This window comes from Nycticebus coucang, chromosome 6, assembly GCF_027406575.1.
Source record: "Nycticebus coucang isolate mNycCou1 chromosome 6, mNycCou1.pri, whole genome shotgun sequence".
Classification (NCBI taxonomy): Eukaryota; Metazoa; Chordata; class Mammalia; order Primates; family Lorisidae; genus Nycticebus; species Nycticebus coucang.
The window spans coordinates 50609920-50626690 of NC_069785.1; the positions used below are offsets into that span (position 1 = coordinate 50609920).

The window sequence follows — 16771 nt, forward strand, 5'->3', positions numbered from 1 at the left end:
CTGTTGCCTAGGCTAGAGTGCTGTGGCATCATCATAGTTCACCGCAACTTCAAACTCCTGGGCTCAAGTGATCCTCCTTCCTCAGCCTGGGGCTACAGCTGTACACCACCAGGCCTGGCTAATTTTTCTGTTTTTTTTTGTAGAGACCCCTATGTACTTATATCTAAGTCAGTAGAGAAGAGAGACCCTAAACCCAGTATGGAAAAGCCAATGGACTCCACTCTTCTCTGGTCACCCAACAAGGACTACTGTGCATATCTAACTAACTTTAATGCTACTATCCTGTGTTTGGCCAGAATCTTTAAAATTAACTTTTCCAAAAACTATTTCTTGACAGACTTTCTTGATAGGTGAATTACCAAATTGTGGGAGACCCCAGAAGGGATTCCTAATGGTTGAGCTCTCATGATAATCTCTCAAGTCCAGCCCTCTGCACACTTATTTTTTTCAGTCTGGATTTATTCCAGGACCATATAAACAATATGCATAAATACTCCACAAATAAAGGCCTAGTAACGTGAGACCCAAAAGGTACTAACCAATCCTACAAAGAAAGGCTTCCAAAATTATACCTTTAGGATGACGTATTCATAGATTAAAAAAAACCATTGGTTTTTCAGTTTCACTCACAATCTAACACCTACTACAAACATCCATGGTTTCTACAAGATGAACCACAAAATGTAAGTATCAAAAAAAATAATAATAATCATAACCTTTACTTGTTGATAATAGTTGCTCATTTGAAATCATCCTAACCTGTTCTTTCAGTGCAGTAGTCGTAGCATCCAAATTCTTTTGCAAGGACAACACTTGCTCTTCGTACTTTTTTGTGAGCCCCGTAACAATGCTCTCATGCTGCTCTCTAGCTCGTTGAAGTGACTCGGAATGATGAAGGTCCACCAGTTGCTGCTTCAAGCTTTCCAGAGCCATCTCAGTGGTTCTGCACTTCTTGATTATCTAGTAAATACACACAGGAGATCCACGTTTACAGTATTTTAACTCTGCTCTCTATGGACTCAACTCTGAAACCTAAGCATGCTCTAATGAGAGTGAAGAAGAAGGGATGTCCCTGCTTCATAGCTCAAGCTCCTTAAGATATTCCTAGCTGGGACCCACCAGGCCCATAGTTGTTGGAAACAATAATCACTGAGAAAATACATTTTGTAGTTACCCGAGGAGAGTGAAAGAGGATTTTGCTCAGCATGACGGCAGTGTGGGGTATCAGGCAAGGAATCTGCAGCTGCGATATTGGCCCCGAGCCTGTTCTGCATTGCTCTGTGAGCAAAGTGTGGGGCAACCCAATTGTTAGGTCATAGGAAAATGACACCTGTTCCTTCAAAGACTGATGAAAGCTGCCAGTGGTCACTTACTAAAAACAAAGATTTGAAAGCTAAACCTGCACAGTTGGTATAATAGGCAAAATAACGGCCTCCCAAAGTTGTCCACATTCTAATTCCCAAAACCTGTGCCTATGTTACGTTACATGGCAAGGGAAAATTCAGTGGCATATGCAATTAAAGTTACTAATTAGAGGACCTTAATATAAGGAGACAGTCCTGGGTTAGCCAGGTGGGCTGATGGAACCACAAGGGCCCATCAATGAGGAAGACTGAGGCAGGAAAGACAGAACCAGTGAGACTCGACTAGCCATTGCTAGCTCTGAAGGTGGAAATGGGCCACAAGCTGAGAAACACGAATGGCCTCCAGAAGCTGGAAAAATCAAGAAAAGGGATTCTCCCCTAGAGCCTCCAGAAACCAGTACAGCCCAGCTGACCCCTTGATTTTAGCCCGGTGAGATTCACGTCAGACATCTGACCTCCAGAACTGTAAGGTAAATTTAAGCCGTTTTAAGCTGCTAAATTTGTGGTCATCTGTTACAGCAGCATAGGAAACTATTAAGTATAAGGAAATATACTTAATGATTCTGTTGTTTTTATTTATGCTGCTGTAGTTTTTATAAATGCAGTTTCTAACTTAAAAAAGAATGACAAGGTCATAACCTTTTACTACACAAAAACGATTTAACTTTCCAATATAATCACTGTCAGTTTTCAAAAAGTTAAAAATAATCTATTTAGACATAAAAATTAAAATTTCAAATGGAGATTATTCTTCATTCTACTCCAGAGATTGCCAATTTATTCCAATACTGCTCTCCTTGCTAAGATATTTCTTCATTTGCTCAATAAATAACACTTTGTGCTAGGCAGGGTTCTAAGCACTGAGGACACAATGGCAAGATGGGAAAGGACAAGACCGCAAATAACGAGTGAACAAATGAGGTCATTTCAGATGGCTATGGAGTAACAGAATGAGGCGTGATGGGGGGGTGGAGGGACAGGGAGGTGGGAGCTGCTTTATACACAAGGAAGTCCTCTTAGAAAAGATGACACATGAAGGATGGGGAGGAGGCAGCCATGAGAGAGCATTCTTTAAAACCTTTCACTAAACCATCTTTAGACTTACCTGTACGTCTCATCCCAAACCAAACTAATTATTTTCCAGTCACTTTCATTTTTAACTCCTCCCACATTTCTCACCCCAGAAAAAACAATGGTATTCCCCCACAATAAACCCCCCACCACCAGGTTGGCTACCAATATCTTGTGACTATTTTCAAAAATCAAATAGCCACTTAATCATTTATCAAAGAACGTGTTACACCACCACTTTAAAGGCAAGTCTAAAAAACAGTGCCCCGAATGTTTAAACAGCAGCAGAGTTTATTTTAAAAAAAAAATAATAAATGCTTCCGGGATAACAACTCTGAAGGGAATATTTGAGTCAGAAAATTTAAGTCCTGATGCTTTTGTCACCAACTGGCTTTATAACCTTCAGCAATTAATATGACCTCTGTTACACTTGATTAACTCATTTATAAAATGATAAAACACAATACCTTGCTAATCAAAATTCCAACAAAATTTTTTTACAAACCATGAGATGTTGGTTTGCAAGGTCTAAAAGTGAAAATGTAAAAAAGAGTTACAAAATTTTTGAAAATGATTAAGGAGAGATCTTGTTTACCAAATTTCAAAATGCCATAAAAAGTATAGTCAGGATAGTATACAAGCAGGGACAGAAAATATACTAAAAAATAAAATAAAATATAAAATATATATGTGTGTATATATACACATATTTTATAGGGTAGATCAATTTTGAGCAACAACATTCACTCAACATACACTGACCACCAAGGATGTGCCAGGTGCTAGGCACAGATAGTGGGGCCACCAAGATAAGGACAGCTCAATATTGCTTTCAAGGTATTCTCTGTCTATTGAGGAGAAAAGCAGGGGAGACTTAAGAAAACCTGTAGTCAGGGGCTTGCCCATCAAATGCGAGCAGGTTACATGAAGGGCATTTCAGAGAGAAGACGTGACACACGGAAGGGCTGCATTTAGAAACAACAAACCGGGGGGCGGCGCCTGTGGCTCAGTGAGTAGGGCGCTGACCCCATATGCCGAGGGTGGCGGGTTCAAACCCAGCCCCGGCCAAACTGCAACAAAAAAATAGCCGGGCGTTGTGGCGGGCGCCTGTAGTCCCAGCTACTTGGGAGGCTGAGGCAAGAGAATCTCGTAAGCCCAAGAGTTAGAGGTTGCTGTGAGCCATGTGACGCCACGTCACTCTACCCGAGGGCGTTACAGTGAGACTCTGTCTCTACAAAAAAAAAAAAAAGAAACAACAAACTGTTTAGAATAAAAGAATAGACAAGCAAGGATAAGATGGGTCATCTTGATGCCATATTTCATTCCACAGGTAAAGTGGACCCATCAAAAGGCTTTAAGCAAAGAAATGACATACTCAGAACTGTACCCTATAAAGATTACTCAGATACCATCAGAGAGAATTTGCAGAAGGGATAAAGATGAGAGACTAGTTAGGAGACCTATACAAATAAGAGGGTGTAGAATGGATGGACATGAGGTCGGGCGCGGTGGCTCACATCTGTAATCCTAGCACTCTGGGAGGCCGAGGTAGGAGGATCACTTGAGCATAGGAGTTCAAGACTAAAAACAGAAAAAAAAACTAGCCGGGTGTGTGTGGTGGGCACCTGTAGTCCCAGCTACTCTCCGAAAATTTCATGGCTTACAAGAGGAAGGAACACAGGAGCTGAGGTCTTCTCTAGCTGTACAGCTACAAGGACTTGCGGGATGGTAGCAGTGCTCCTCCAAAGTAAGGCAAGAAGAAGCAGGCTTATGGTGTAGGAAAATATAAACTTCAAAGTTCTTATGAATTTAGTCCTACACTACCAAAAGTACTGTTAAGTAGCTAAACTTTTCACTGAATAACTTTGCCATAAATAATGAGGTTATACCTGTTCTTCATTGACTTTTAAAGCTTGTATTTGGGCCTCTAGGGCTTGTATTTGTGCCTCAAGTTGCATCTCTCTTTCTTTTCCATTCCGAAAGAGTTTCTGCGATTCTTGAAGGCTGAGGGTCAAACCATCCTTTTCATCTAGGGTATAAAAATGTTTATGTAAATAATATGTTACCATACAGGGAAACCAATTGTCACAATCCCTATCAGATACCAGATCCGTATCATATATGAATGTTCTTGACTTCAATTCAATTCAGACAAATAAATTTTAGTCAATTTAGGGAAAACCAAAATAATAATTGAAAAAAAAAAAAAAAAACCCTGACTCTCACACATACACACACACACACACACACACAAAATCTTACAGAATCTGAACCTCTTCCTTTAAAAATATTATTATATCCCTTTGGGGGACAAAAGATTTCCTAACAATTTCAGCATCTGTTTACCTGAGAAGACATACAGATGTGATAAACCCCTGCTAATTAAAGAAGGTATCTATATAACACTAATGATCCTACACAGACTTGCAGTGAACTCTTAAACTCACCTAATCTAAAATTCATCCCATATATTTGCCATAACAGCTCACGTCTATTTCTAGTGTATCTCATAAACCACAGCACCCAGCACGTGTTATCTTACCTTTGATTATCAGAAGCTGGTGATTCAGATACCGAATTTGACGTTCACTTTCATTTAACTTTTCAACAAACTTTTCTAGTTGTCTCTCTTTTGCTTTGTTAAGAATCTGAAGTTGAATAATTTGCATGTTTTCTGCAGAATCTGCTTTGGAATTAAAGATGATTTATTAGATTAAAAAGTACAACAAAACATAAATTTGTTGTCACTTAAAGCAGTGTTTTTTGAACTGTGAATACAACTTATTAGAGTATCATGAAATCAATTTAGTGGATTATGACCAGCACTTTTTTGAAAAAACATGGGAGGCTCGACCTGTAGCTAAGTGGCTGAAGGGCCAACCACATACTCTGAGGATGGCAGGTTCAAACCCAGCCCCCACCTGCCAAACAACAACAACTACAACAACAACAAAAAAAATAGCTGGGCACGTGGCAGGTGCCTGTATTCCCAGCTTCTTGGGAGGCTGAAGCAAAAGAATCACTGAAGCCCAAGAGTTAGAGGTTGCTGTGAGCTGTGACACCACAGCACTCTACTAAGGGCAACATAGTGAGACTGTCTTAAAAAAAAAAAAAAATGAAAAAAGACAGAATATAATAGACTACATAAGAGTGCATCACTTAGTAAGAATAACTATTATTTTGTGAAACTTTTGTTTCACTTATGTATACTTCATTATGTAGATATGTAACGTAGGCTGCACCACCATGTTCAAAAATGTACTTCTTACCACGGGTCCCTGCCAGGAAAGTTTGAAGTTACTGGTTTAGGATATAAACCTGAATCGCTACCATTTTGGCCAATTAAAATCACTATCTAACTACTGCAATGGAATAGAGTAATATGCTGTCATAAAATTAAAAACATCAGCTTCTATAATATCATTTTAAAAGAAAAGTTCTAGATATCCTTCTCAAAATATTTTAAACAGGGTATTAATATCATACTAATGTTCATACTGGAACATTATTCTTGAATTAACTAATGAATAGATTAATAAAGAATTCTGAAGTCTTCTTTGAACAATAAAGTCATTTTCAGGACCTCTTTAAAAAAATTGAGTGAAAAATGAAAGAAAAAAAAAGTGATTGGTATAAAGTCCACAGTTTCTCTTCAGTCTAGCCCAGAATATTCAGTATGACTTTTCCCCCACCAAATAAAGAAAAAAGAAAAAACAAAAAGAAAAACTCACTGGCATTCTATATAATCACACTGGTTCTTCAACACATACAATAATTACAAGTTATTTAATATGCCAGAGATTATGACAACTTAAAGTTAGACTATAAAACCCTAATTCAGCATAGTCACTGTACAAGTTTTGGTTTGGGGGCTTTGTTTTTTGATACCGGTATTTCATCCCAAAATTCTCTAGTAGATGTAAGCACTTTTCTCAGTCTCATGTTTATACATACATGATACCAAAAAAAATTTTTTGCCGGGCGGCGCCTGTGGCTCAGTGAGTAGGGCGCCGGCCCCATATGCCGAGGGTGGCGGGTTCAAACCCAGCCCCGGCCAAACTGCAACCAAAAAATAGCCGGGCGTTGTGGCGGGCGCCTGTAGTCCCAGCTGCTCGGGAGGCTGAGGCAAGAGAATCGCGTAAGCCCAGGAGTTAGAGGTTGCTGTGAGCTGTGTGAGGCCACGGCACTCTACCCGAGGTCGGTACAGTGAGACTCTGTCTCTACAAAAAAAAAAAAAATTTTTTGCCAAACGTCACACAACTGAACCTGAGATTGAAGTCTAATTCTGAATATAAAGTAACTTATATCACTTACCTTATTATTACACTAAAACTGTAAAATCAAAAGTTAAGATGATAATGGCTGATTTACTAAATTACATTTGTTTTTCTTTTACCCCTCTCAGCATTAAAGCCAATTAAATTACATTTCTATACTACATGTAATGAAAAATCTGAGCTAGATGAGAAATCTATATTTCATTTTCCAAATTAGTCTTCAATCAAAAAAATGAGGTTCATAAAAAACATTTTTTTTTAAATTTCAAATGAACCCCATCTCCTGAATGACAGGCAAGGATATTAACCGCCCCACGAATGAGAATATTTTAAGTAGGATGACTGAAATATACAGTTGAGAAAAGTTTTCTTTAACTTTTCACAGTAGAAAATTTCAAACACACAAGGAACTAGGGAGAACAGCACAATGAATCCCCATGAACCCATCTCCCAAATTCAACAACTGTGAACTCACAGCCAGTTTTGCTTCATCTATATTTCCAACCAACATCACTCTCCAACAACATATTATTTTAAAGTAAATCCTAGACTTCCTAAACTTTTGTTTAGAAGTACTTCAGTATCTTTCTCTAAAATTAAGGGCTCTCTGAAATATCAACCACTATTCCATTGTTATACTTAAAAAAACAATTTTTGAGGCAGCGCCTGTGGCTCAGTGAGTAGGGCGCCGGCCCCATATGCCGAGGGTGGCGGGTTCAAACCCAGCCCCGGCCAAATAGACGGGTGCTGTGGTGGGCGCCTGTAGTCCCAGCTACTCGGGAGGCTGAGGCAAGAGAATCGCTTAAGCCCAGGAGCTGGAAGTTGCTGTGAGCTGTGTGATGCCACGGCACTCTACCGAGGGCCATAAAGTGAGACTCTGTCTCTACAAAAAAAAAAAAAAAAGAGTAAAAAACAATTTTTGAACATGTTCAGATATCCATGTAGGGTTCAAAATTCCCCAACCGTGCTATCAAAAAGTAAACTTGACACCTACTTTCATTAGCTCCTAAAAATTGTTGTTGCAGGCCTTCGAATGTGTCACTTCCTGCTATCTCTTGGGCTGGTGCACTGTTATTCTGGGCCGAAGACTGATAAGGTTTGTATGTCACTTTATATGATTCCAAAGCTTGACAACTGGGACTTTGTGATGAACCAAATGGCTGTTGTAAGATGACAAATGAAATTACAAATTAGAATTTGGCCTTTTCTTCAAAAATTATCTGAATTAGACACCTTAATTTTGTGTTACAGAACTTAATTATGGTACAATTACAAATTTTATACCTATATATGCTCAAAATTAGCACTTGTTATTTAACACTGTTAATTAGAAGTCTGCAATGTATAAATTACAAATATCTTAACTATACTTTTGAACACATAATGGAGCTGATTTCATAAATAAACTCAAGAATTCCAATGAGATTATAGTTAAATATTTTATAACAAATGATTTAGATGATGCCAACATCTTGGGAACATACAAATGAACATCCTCAACAACAGAACATGTGATGCAAAGCTTCATTTATAATAAACACTCAGCAACTTTTCTGAAATGAAGAACATTCCACAGAGAAAGAATTAAGAGAAAAGAACCACTCTACAAGGTCCACAAAACCATCCCATCATTGGGTGCCACAGAATACCTATTGGCAAAATGACACATTTGTTGTCATTAAGAAATTCTAAAAACAACTAACTGTATTCTCAGGTCTTACTTCAATAAACTCTCCCACAGGAAAAAACAAGGTGCATAATATCCATTCTGTCTACTATCATATCATCATACAAAACAGGTATCAGCTTTGAAATGTTTAACCAAAAGTTTGTTATAACTGGGCGGCACCTGTGGCTCAGCGGGTAGGGCGCCGGTCCCATATGCCGGAGGTGGCGGGTTCAAACCCAGCCCCGGCCAAAAAAAAAAAAAAAAGTTTGTTATAACTAATGGAGAAACATACCATGCTCACGACTAGGAAGAATCAACATTGTTAAAATGTCCACATTACCCAAAGCGATTTACAAATTTAATGCAATCCCTATCAAAACACCACAGTCATACTTTAAAGATCAGGAAAAAATAGTACTTCATTTTATATGCAACCAGAAAAAACCTCAAATAGCCAAGACAATACTCAGAAATAAAAACAAATCAGGAGGAATCATGCTACCAGAATTCAAATTATACTATAAATCTATAGTGATCAAAACAGCATGGTATGGCACAAAAATAGAGAGGTAGATGTATGGAACAGAATTGAGAACCAAGAGATAAACCCAGACACTTATCATCATTTGATCTTTGATAAGCCTATCAAAAATATAAATTGGGGGTGGCGCCTGTGGCTCAAAGAAGTAGGGCACTGGCCCCATATACTGGAGGTGGCAGGTTCAAACCCGGCCCCGGCCATAAACTGCAAAAAAAAAAAAAAAAAATAGGAAGAGAAAAGAAAATTTATATATATATATAAATTGGGAGAAAGAGTCCCTATTTAACAAATGGTGCTGGGAGAATTGGCTGGTGACTTGTAGAAGACTGAAACTGGACCCACGCCTTTCACCATTAACAAAAATTAACTCTCACTGGATAAAAGATTTAAACTTAAGACATGAAACTATCTATAAAGATTCTTGGAGAGAGTGAAGGGGAAACAATTGAAGAAATTGGCCTGGGAGAATACTTTATGAGGAGGACCCCCCCCCACCCCGGGCAATTAAAGCAACACCAAAAATACATTACTGGGATCTGGTCAAACTAAAAAGCTTCTGCACAGCCAAGAACACAGTAAGTAAAGCAAGCAGACAGCCCTCAGAATGGGAGAGGATATTTGCAGGTTATGTTTCTGACAAAGGTTTGAGAACCAGAATCCACAGAGAACTCAAACTTATTAATAAGAAAAGAACAAGTAATCCTATTTCATTGTGGGCAAGAGACTTCAACAGAAGTTTCTCTGAAGGAGATAGGCACACAGCCTACAGACACATGAAAAAATGCTCATCATCTTTAATCATCAGAGAAATGCAAATCAAAACCACTTTGAGATATCATCTAACTCCTGTAAGAGTGGCTCACATAACAAAATCCCCAAACTACAGATATTGGCATGGATGTGGAGAAAAGGGAACACTTCTGCACTGCTGGTGGGAATGCAAGTTAATAAATCCCTTTTGGAAAAATGTATGGAGAATACTCAGGGATTTAAAAGTAGAACTGCCATTTGATCCTGCAATTCCTCTACTAGGTATATATCCAAAAGACCAAAAATCACTTTATAACAAAGATATTTGCACCAGATTGTTCATTGCAGCTCAATTCATAATAGCCAAGTCATGGAAGAAGCCCAAGTGCCCTGGGATTAATGAATGGATTAATAAATTGTGGTATATGTACACCATGGAATATTATGCAGCCTTTAAAAAGATGGGGACTTTACCTCATTTACATTTGTATGGATGGAACTGGAATATATCCTACTTAGTAAAGTATCTCAAGAATGGAAGAAAAAATATCCAATGTACTCAGTACTATTATGAAACCAATTTACAATCACACACTTTCATATGAAGAATAGATCACAACTATGGTCCAAGATGAAAGAGGGAGGAAGGGGGATGGGAGGGAAGAGGGGAGGTTAGATTGAGGGAGGGTGAATGGTGGGATAATGGTGCATAATGCAAGGGTACATGTCAGATCTATTAGTATAGAGTATAAATGTCTTAACACAATAATTAAGTAAACAAGATGAGGTATATATTAACCAGTGTGATGTAAGCATTTCCAATTCTATATGAAATCAGCACATTGTACCCCATAAATGCATTAATGTATACATGATCTTTGTGTTTATGATTTAATAATTAAAAAAAACTTTGTTATAACTAGTAAGCAAGAAAATTGAGGAAACTAACTGCTGTCATCCACACAGAATTACTGCTTTAATAACTACATGAAGATACCTGACATGCAGGGAAGTGGTAGAAGCCAGAAGCAGCAGTAAATGAGGACAGCTAATCTTTGGCAGACTCAATTTTTAATGTTCCTTTTTAATGTTTAAATAACTGTTTCCAAAGAACCTCCATTTTAAACTTCTGACTTAAGATTATGATTGTATTAGATTATAAACAGAAAACAGCATGACTAATTCACCACGAACCTGAATAAGCACACTCTCGGTAATCTGTGTAGTTAAAATACATCATCTCTCCACTGCACTTAACATACATGCCGTAAACACACATACATCATGCAGACACCTGTGCAAACACACACTAATTCTTGAAAGTCAAGTTCTCACAATACCTGAAAATGGTTCCTCTGGGGATCTGAAAATTTAATCACATTGGTCGGCTGGCTATTAAATTCCTGCTTCTGACCACTGGTGTATGGTCTAAAGTTTTCAGGAAGGTGATATAAATCAGTCTGTTCACATTTACTTGGAGGACTGTAGCCACTTCCACCTTCATCTCTACCTTCTTCAGGATGGTACCCAGGGTGTCGGTCTTCAGTTTTACTTGGATTTTCTTCCCAGCCATTACCACAATTTTCTCCAACGAAGAAACCCTGAATTTCTTTATAGTCCTGTTAGATAACAAGAGTAAAACAAAAGCACTAAGATCTATTCCCACCCTCACCAAAGTCGTGATTGCACCTGACACTTACACTTTGAGATTTGGGTAGCACTTGATGTTCATGCCAGTTCATCTCCGATTGCTCAGGATGGTGTGGTCTTGAGAAAAATCAATACTTTAGATGTAAAGACTATTGTTTACTTGGATATAAACAACATAAACAACCCCAAGATGTTCACATTTTCCCTCCAACCTTCACGCAAAATTTTAAGAATCTGTCTACCATTGTATAATCACATACATTGTTATTATCTGCAGAGAATCAAAAGAAAAAGGCTTACAGACTTGCAATAGTCGAAGTGATTTCAGGTACTTACTCTTCCTCTGCGTCATCCTCGCTGCAGTCCAAATAGTGGAGGTCGGGGGAGGAAAGGTCATCATCATCCAGCATATCATGAGGAAGGTCTGTGAGAAGCTGCTGCAACTGAGTCAGAAAAGTCTGCATCAATGTCACACTGACGTCAATACAAGAGGCCAAACCAAAACTGCCTTGGAATGAGTGATTCTTGACTGTAGAAATCAAAGAAATTCCTACTTCCTCCTTCCATTAATTGCTTAAATTCCACACAAATTATGTTCATCATTTCACTTGGGGAAAAGGGAGTGGCATAATGTCAGAATTTATATCAGAAGCCTTTATTTTTTTTTCTACAAAGGTCTCAGATTTAAATACACATACAACAGAATTTTAAAACTATTTTATGCAAACACAGCAAGTCACAATAATGGTATAACCCCCACATTGTTCTCACAGGGCAGACTGAGTTTCAGAATCCTGTTTTACTGGTAATCAGATGCCGAGGACTTGACAATCAGACATACTGCAGGGAATCTGAGTAGCCAGATGCACTCTGCCCAGGTGAGAAGAACAACGGCAGCAACAGGTGGCCCAGAAGCCCTTAACAGCTCTGATAATATGATAGAAACCTCTTGGGGTGGCTGAATTAGGAGGCAGCCATCTAATTCCACTAATGAAAAGACATATAATACTCTGCTCTTATAAAACATCTGAGTAAAAGGAGAGTTGCAAGATTCGGTTTTCAATGGACAGCACATTCAAAAGAATAATACCACTGACATTAAAAATTTGAATTCACTCTCCAGAAACATCATTTTAGCAGTCCGCCTATATAATCTAAACAGACAAAATTCATTCAAGTTTCAAGATAAACTGTGATTAAAAAAATGAGTAGTCTAATTTGCTAAATTTCAATCTATATGCAATAATTGTGTTTCTTCAAATCTCATAAAGTATCTTAAAACTTGTAACAATATCAATTTAGCCCCCCTAAATTGTAAGGGGACTGCTAATGACGTCTTTTAAACTAACCACCAACTTAATTAACAAGCTAAGTCTCTCCAGAATACATAAATCAAAAAAAAAAAAAAAATACATAAATCAAACCCATAAAATTACAAAACAGGTGAATTTTAAACATGTTAAATACCCTGTTAAACCTTGAAGAAGAAGAAAAAAAAGAGAGAGAGATGCTTCTTGGTCTATAACCAGCCCCTCCCACCCACCCACTTTCTCTGTCATTAGTATAAAAGAAATGAAATATAGCTATAAAACATATCCAAGTTTAAGAAACTTCTTAAACAAAATATGGAAAAGTTAAATTAACATATTCTAAAGAAGGTCTGAAAGGCATGTCCCAAATTGTTAAAATATGAGAATGGGAATGGAATGTGTGAGGTGGGACATTTCCTCTCTCCATAGATTTCTGATAGTCAATGTATTTTTTTTTAAGGTTTTTCTCAATCCATTTGGTTCTTTAAAGATGAAACAAGAGAAAAAGATTCTTGCCAAAGAAAATTTATCTTCTTCCTTAAATCTGTTTGATGCTAGTATTAACAATCAAGATCTTGATTTACTGCCCATCTGCGCAGTGCTTAAAAGTGCTTAAAAACTCAGTTTGAGAATTAGCCATAGTCAGAATTGACCTAAAGATGTAAAGAACAAGAAACACAAAAGAAATGCACTAAAAACAAAGCACATCAACATATTAGTAAACTACACGCCCCAAGTGAAAGGTACCAGAAGTAATTCTACAAAGACACAAAATGCACTGGGGGAAAAAAAAATCACATCTATGAGGTCTTTTAAAAGTAGCCCAACCTGTTTCATCCATTATGCATCACTACTTTAAGGAAAAAGACTACCCCCACGTGTTACACAGGGAAAAATAACAAAATAAATCCTTTACATTTATATCAGGTAAAGATTCCTGAACAGAAAGAATATTTTCTTCTAAACCTTCAGTGAGGTTCAAATACACAGCCTTTCAGGGGAACCATGATAGGGACATCTCAACAGTACATTTTCCCCCCATCACAAAAACAGGGGAACTATATAATGATTAAGCAGCTACTGTAGGTTTCTTTGTGACACCACAAAATTGACAAAACTGGCGTCCATAGAGGAAAAGTAATCTGAGCATAAGCAATCAGCTAATCAAAATGTCTCTGGATCCAGAAGTAAACTTTTAACAAGCAAAATCATCCCTTGTAGTATTTAGAGTCTTGTCAGATATTTCGTATGTATGCTAACATTATAAAATAGTTTCATTCACCTTCAAAAAATGTCTCCATCAAATTCTGGTATAGCTGGGTCATATTCCTTGTCTTCCATTAATATCATTTTCAAAACACACAGAAGCTAAATGAAGTCAAGTCCTAGTAAGGCCATTCAGGATTAAAATCCCACTCCCAATATTTCCACTTCCCACAATCAAAATGTACCCTCCTCATATACAGTGTCAAATAGGTTTTGCTTTTTTGTCATTTAACCTTGTGCCATAAAACACAAAATTGCCATATCCATGTTACCAAATATGGAATTTTAAAAACTACAAATTTTCCTCATTGAAGATGCACCCAAGTTCCAAATACAGATTCAAGGACAGAGATAACAATACTTACAAATGACAAGACTTAATCCCACTCATTAATTTCAAATTCATCATACTGCTTTTTGGTTATAAGTAGCCATCTTCTCAGTGATTTTGTATCAACTGAGTTTTAAATTTAAGAGATACCTTCCCTAGAAAAAAGATAATTTACCACCGTCAAGGCTTCAGTTGAAATAAAATCTGACAATCTGACTCCTCTCCCTTTCTACATCATGTGTTTCATTCCTAACCATTTTTCAAAAAAGGCATTTTACTCAAAGATCTTTGTCAACAAAACAATTTACAACTCATGGAGAATACCCAAAAAGCCTATGTTCAGGAATAATGTAAAACAAAGAACATGTAAACCTTTTGTTAGGATTTTCAACATAAATTAATTAAACAGATTGTATTCTAAGCCTATAATCCCCCCATATTCATGAAAGCATAAGTCATCAAATTACAAACCATAATCTTCTCCCAAGAGAAAAGCAACAAATGGAATAACAGTCATATCCCCTTTGAACAGGATTCCTCATTAAATACACTTCTGGAAAGGTTCTGATATTTTAAAGTATTAGGTTTCTTTGTCTTTTAACGGGCAAAAATTAAAAAAATAAATTAATAAAAATAAAAATATTAGGTCATTAAATATGAAATGTATAAATTTGAATCAAAAGTTTGGTTTATTCTATCTCAAACAAGAAGCAGTACAATCAATCAAGGTATGCACCCAACTATCACCAGTCTTGCCATATTAATGGTAACTTGCTTATGTCAGCAGTGAAAAAGCCTGGAGAGCCAGTAGCGATGAAATAATAACAAAAGGCCTTTTCCACAGCTTATTGAGAACTGAATATTTTTCCTTGCAAGAAGTGGCCCAAACCCAGAAGTGGTAGTCATTTGGTGCAAGGTCTGGTGACTCTGGTGGGTGACAGTTTCCAAGTCCAGCTTCTGTGGTTTGAGCAGTGTTGTTTGTGTGGCAGTGTTGTTTGTGTGACAGTGTCATGCAAGAGGATTGGCCTGTCTCTACTGGCCAATCTCAGCTGCTTAATAACAAGCATCCTCATGTTCATCTGGCTGCAGTAGCCAGAAAGAATATTTTCTTCTAAACCTTCAGGGAGGTTCAAGTACACAGCCTTCAGGGGAAGTATTTGAGGTTCAAGGGAACCATGATAGGGACATTTCAACAGTACATTTTTTCCCCCTCACAAAAACAGGGGAACTATATGATAATTAAGCAGCTATTGTAGGTTTCTTAGTGACACCACAAAATTAACAATAGAGGAAAAGTAATCTGAGCATAAGCAATCAGCTAATCAAAATGCCTCTGGATCCAGAAGTAAACTTTTTAACAAGCAAAATCACCCCTGTAGTATTTATCAACTGTAATAGATTGACCAGGTTTCATGAAGTTATACTGGATAATACCAACACTGGACACCAAACACACATCATTAGGTTTCTTCAATAAATATTCAGTCTTGGACTGTGTTTTGGCACTTCATCTTTATCCAACCATTGTGCTGAATGCTTGCAATTATCAAAAAGAATCCATTTTTCATCACACACAGCAATATGGTAGAGAAACGGTGTCCATCTTCATGCCATGACAGCAAAGAAAGGCAAGCTTCAAGACGGTTTCTCTCCTGATGCTCATTTAATTCATACAGAACCCATCCATCCAGCTTCTTTACCTTGCCATTTGTTTCAAATGATCCAATATTGTTGGAATGGAAACATCAAAGCTTGCTACTAAGTCACACGTAGGCTGAGATAGATTTGATTCCACTACAGCTTTCAGTTCATCATTATCACCTTGCTCTCAGGTCACCCACGTGGCTCATTTTCAGGTTAAAATCACCAAAATGGAACTTCTCAAACCATCAATGTACTGTGCATTTTCATTATCCACATCTTTCCCAAACACTTCATTGATATTTTGAGCTTACTGTGCTGCGTTGGTTCCACAACAGAACCCACATTCAAAAACAACATGAATTTTTACTTATTCATAGTTTCTTCAAAATTGCTCTAGGTTTGGCACCCATAGCACAGTGGTTATGGAGCCAGCCACATACACCGAGGCTAGTGGGTTCAAACCTGGAGTGGGCCAGCTTAACAACAATGACAACCTCAACAAAAACTAGCCAGGCATTGTGATGGGCATCTGTAGTCCCAGCTACTTGGGAGGCTGAGGCAAGCAAATCACTTAAGCCCGAGAGTTTGAGGTTGCTGTGAGCTATGATGCCATGGCACTCTACCAAGGGTGACATAGTGAGACTCTGTCTAAAAAAAAAACAATTGAAAGATAATCACAAGCCAAAATGCACATTGAAAAAAATGAGGCTGTACCTTCACAATTAAAAAAATAAGAAGTGTCAAAGTGAAATGTCAGAGATGTCAACTGTCAAACTTAGTACGTAAGGAAATCAGATATTTCTTACTTAATAACCTAACATGAATTATTAAATAATGCTTTCATGGAGACATGCTAAATGTAAACAAATAGTACATAGCTTAACACCTCCCTCTAGTG

At 37.6% G+C, this 16771-nt stretch overlaps 1 protein-coding gene across 8 annotated transcripts in view; it reads right to left on the reverse strand.

Moving 5' to 3' along the window:
- CEP152 (centrosomal protein 152) overlaps positions 1 to 16771 on the reverse strand; it is an 82629-nt gene that overhangs the window by 54856 nt on the left and 11002 nt on the right. For 4 of the 8 annotated variants that reach the window (XM_053595495.1, XM_053595494.1, XM_053595493.1 and 1 more), the window contains exons 3-9: positions 11659 to 11765; positions 11373 to 11439; positions 11013 to 11291; positions 7707 to 7872; positions 4978 to 5118; positions 4325 to 4464; positions 760 to 960 (exon numbers count right to left, since the gene is read on the reverse strand). In XM_053595495.1, the coding sequence (XP_053451470.1) occupies positions 760 to 960; positions 4325 to 4464; positions 4978 to 5118; positions 7707 to 7872; positions 11013 to 11291; positions 11373 to 11439; positions 11659 to 11765 (1101 nt within the window). Of the gene's footprint in view, positions 1 to 759; positions 961 to 4324; positions 4465 to 4977; positions 5122 to 7706; positions 7873 to 11012; positions 11292 to 11372; positions 11440 to 11658; positions 11766 to 16771 lie in introns of all 8 variants that reach the window. The other 4 variants (XM_053595492.1, XM_053595491.1, XM_053595490.1 and 1 more) reach the window with 1 other exon arrangement.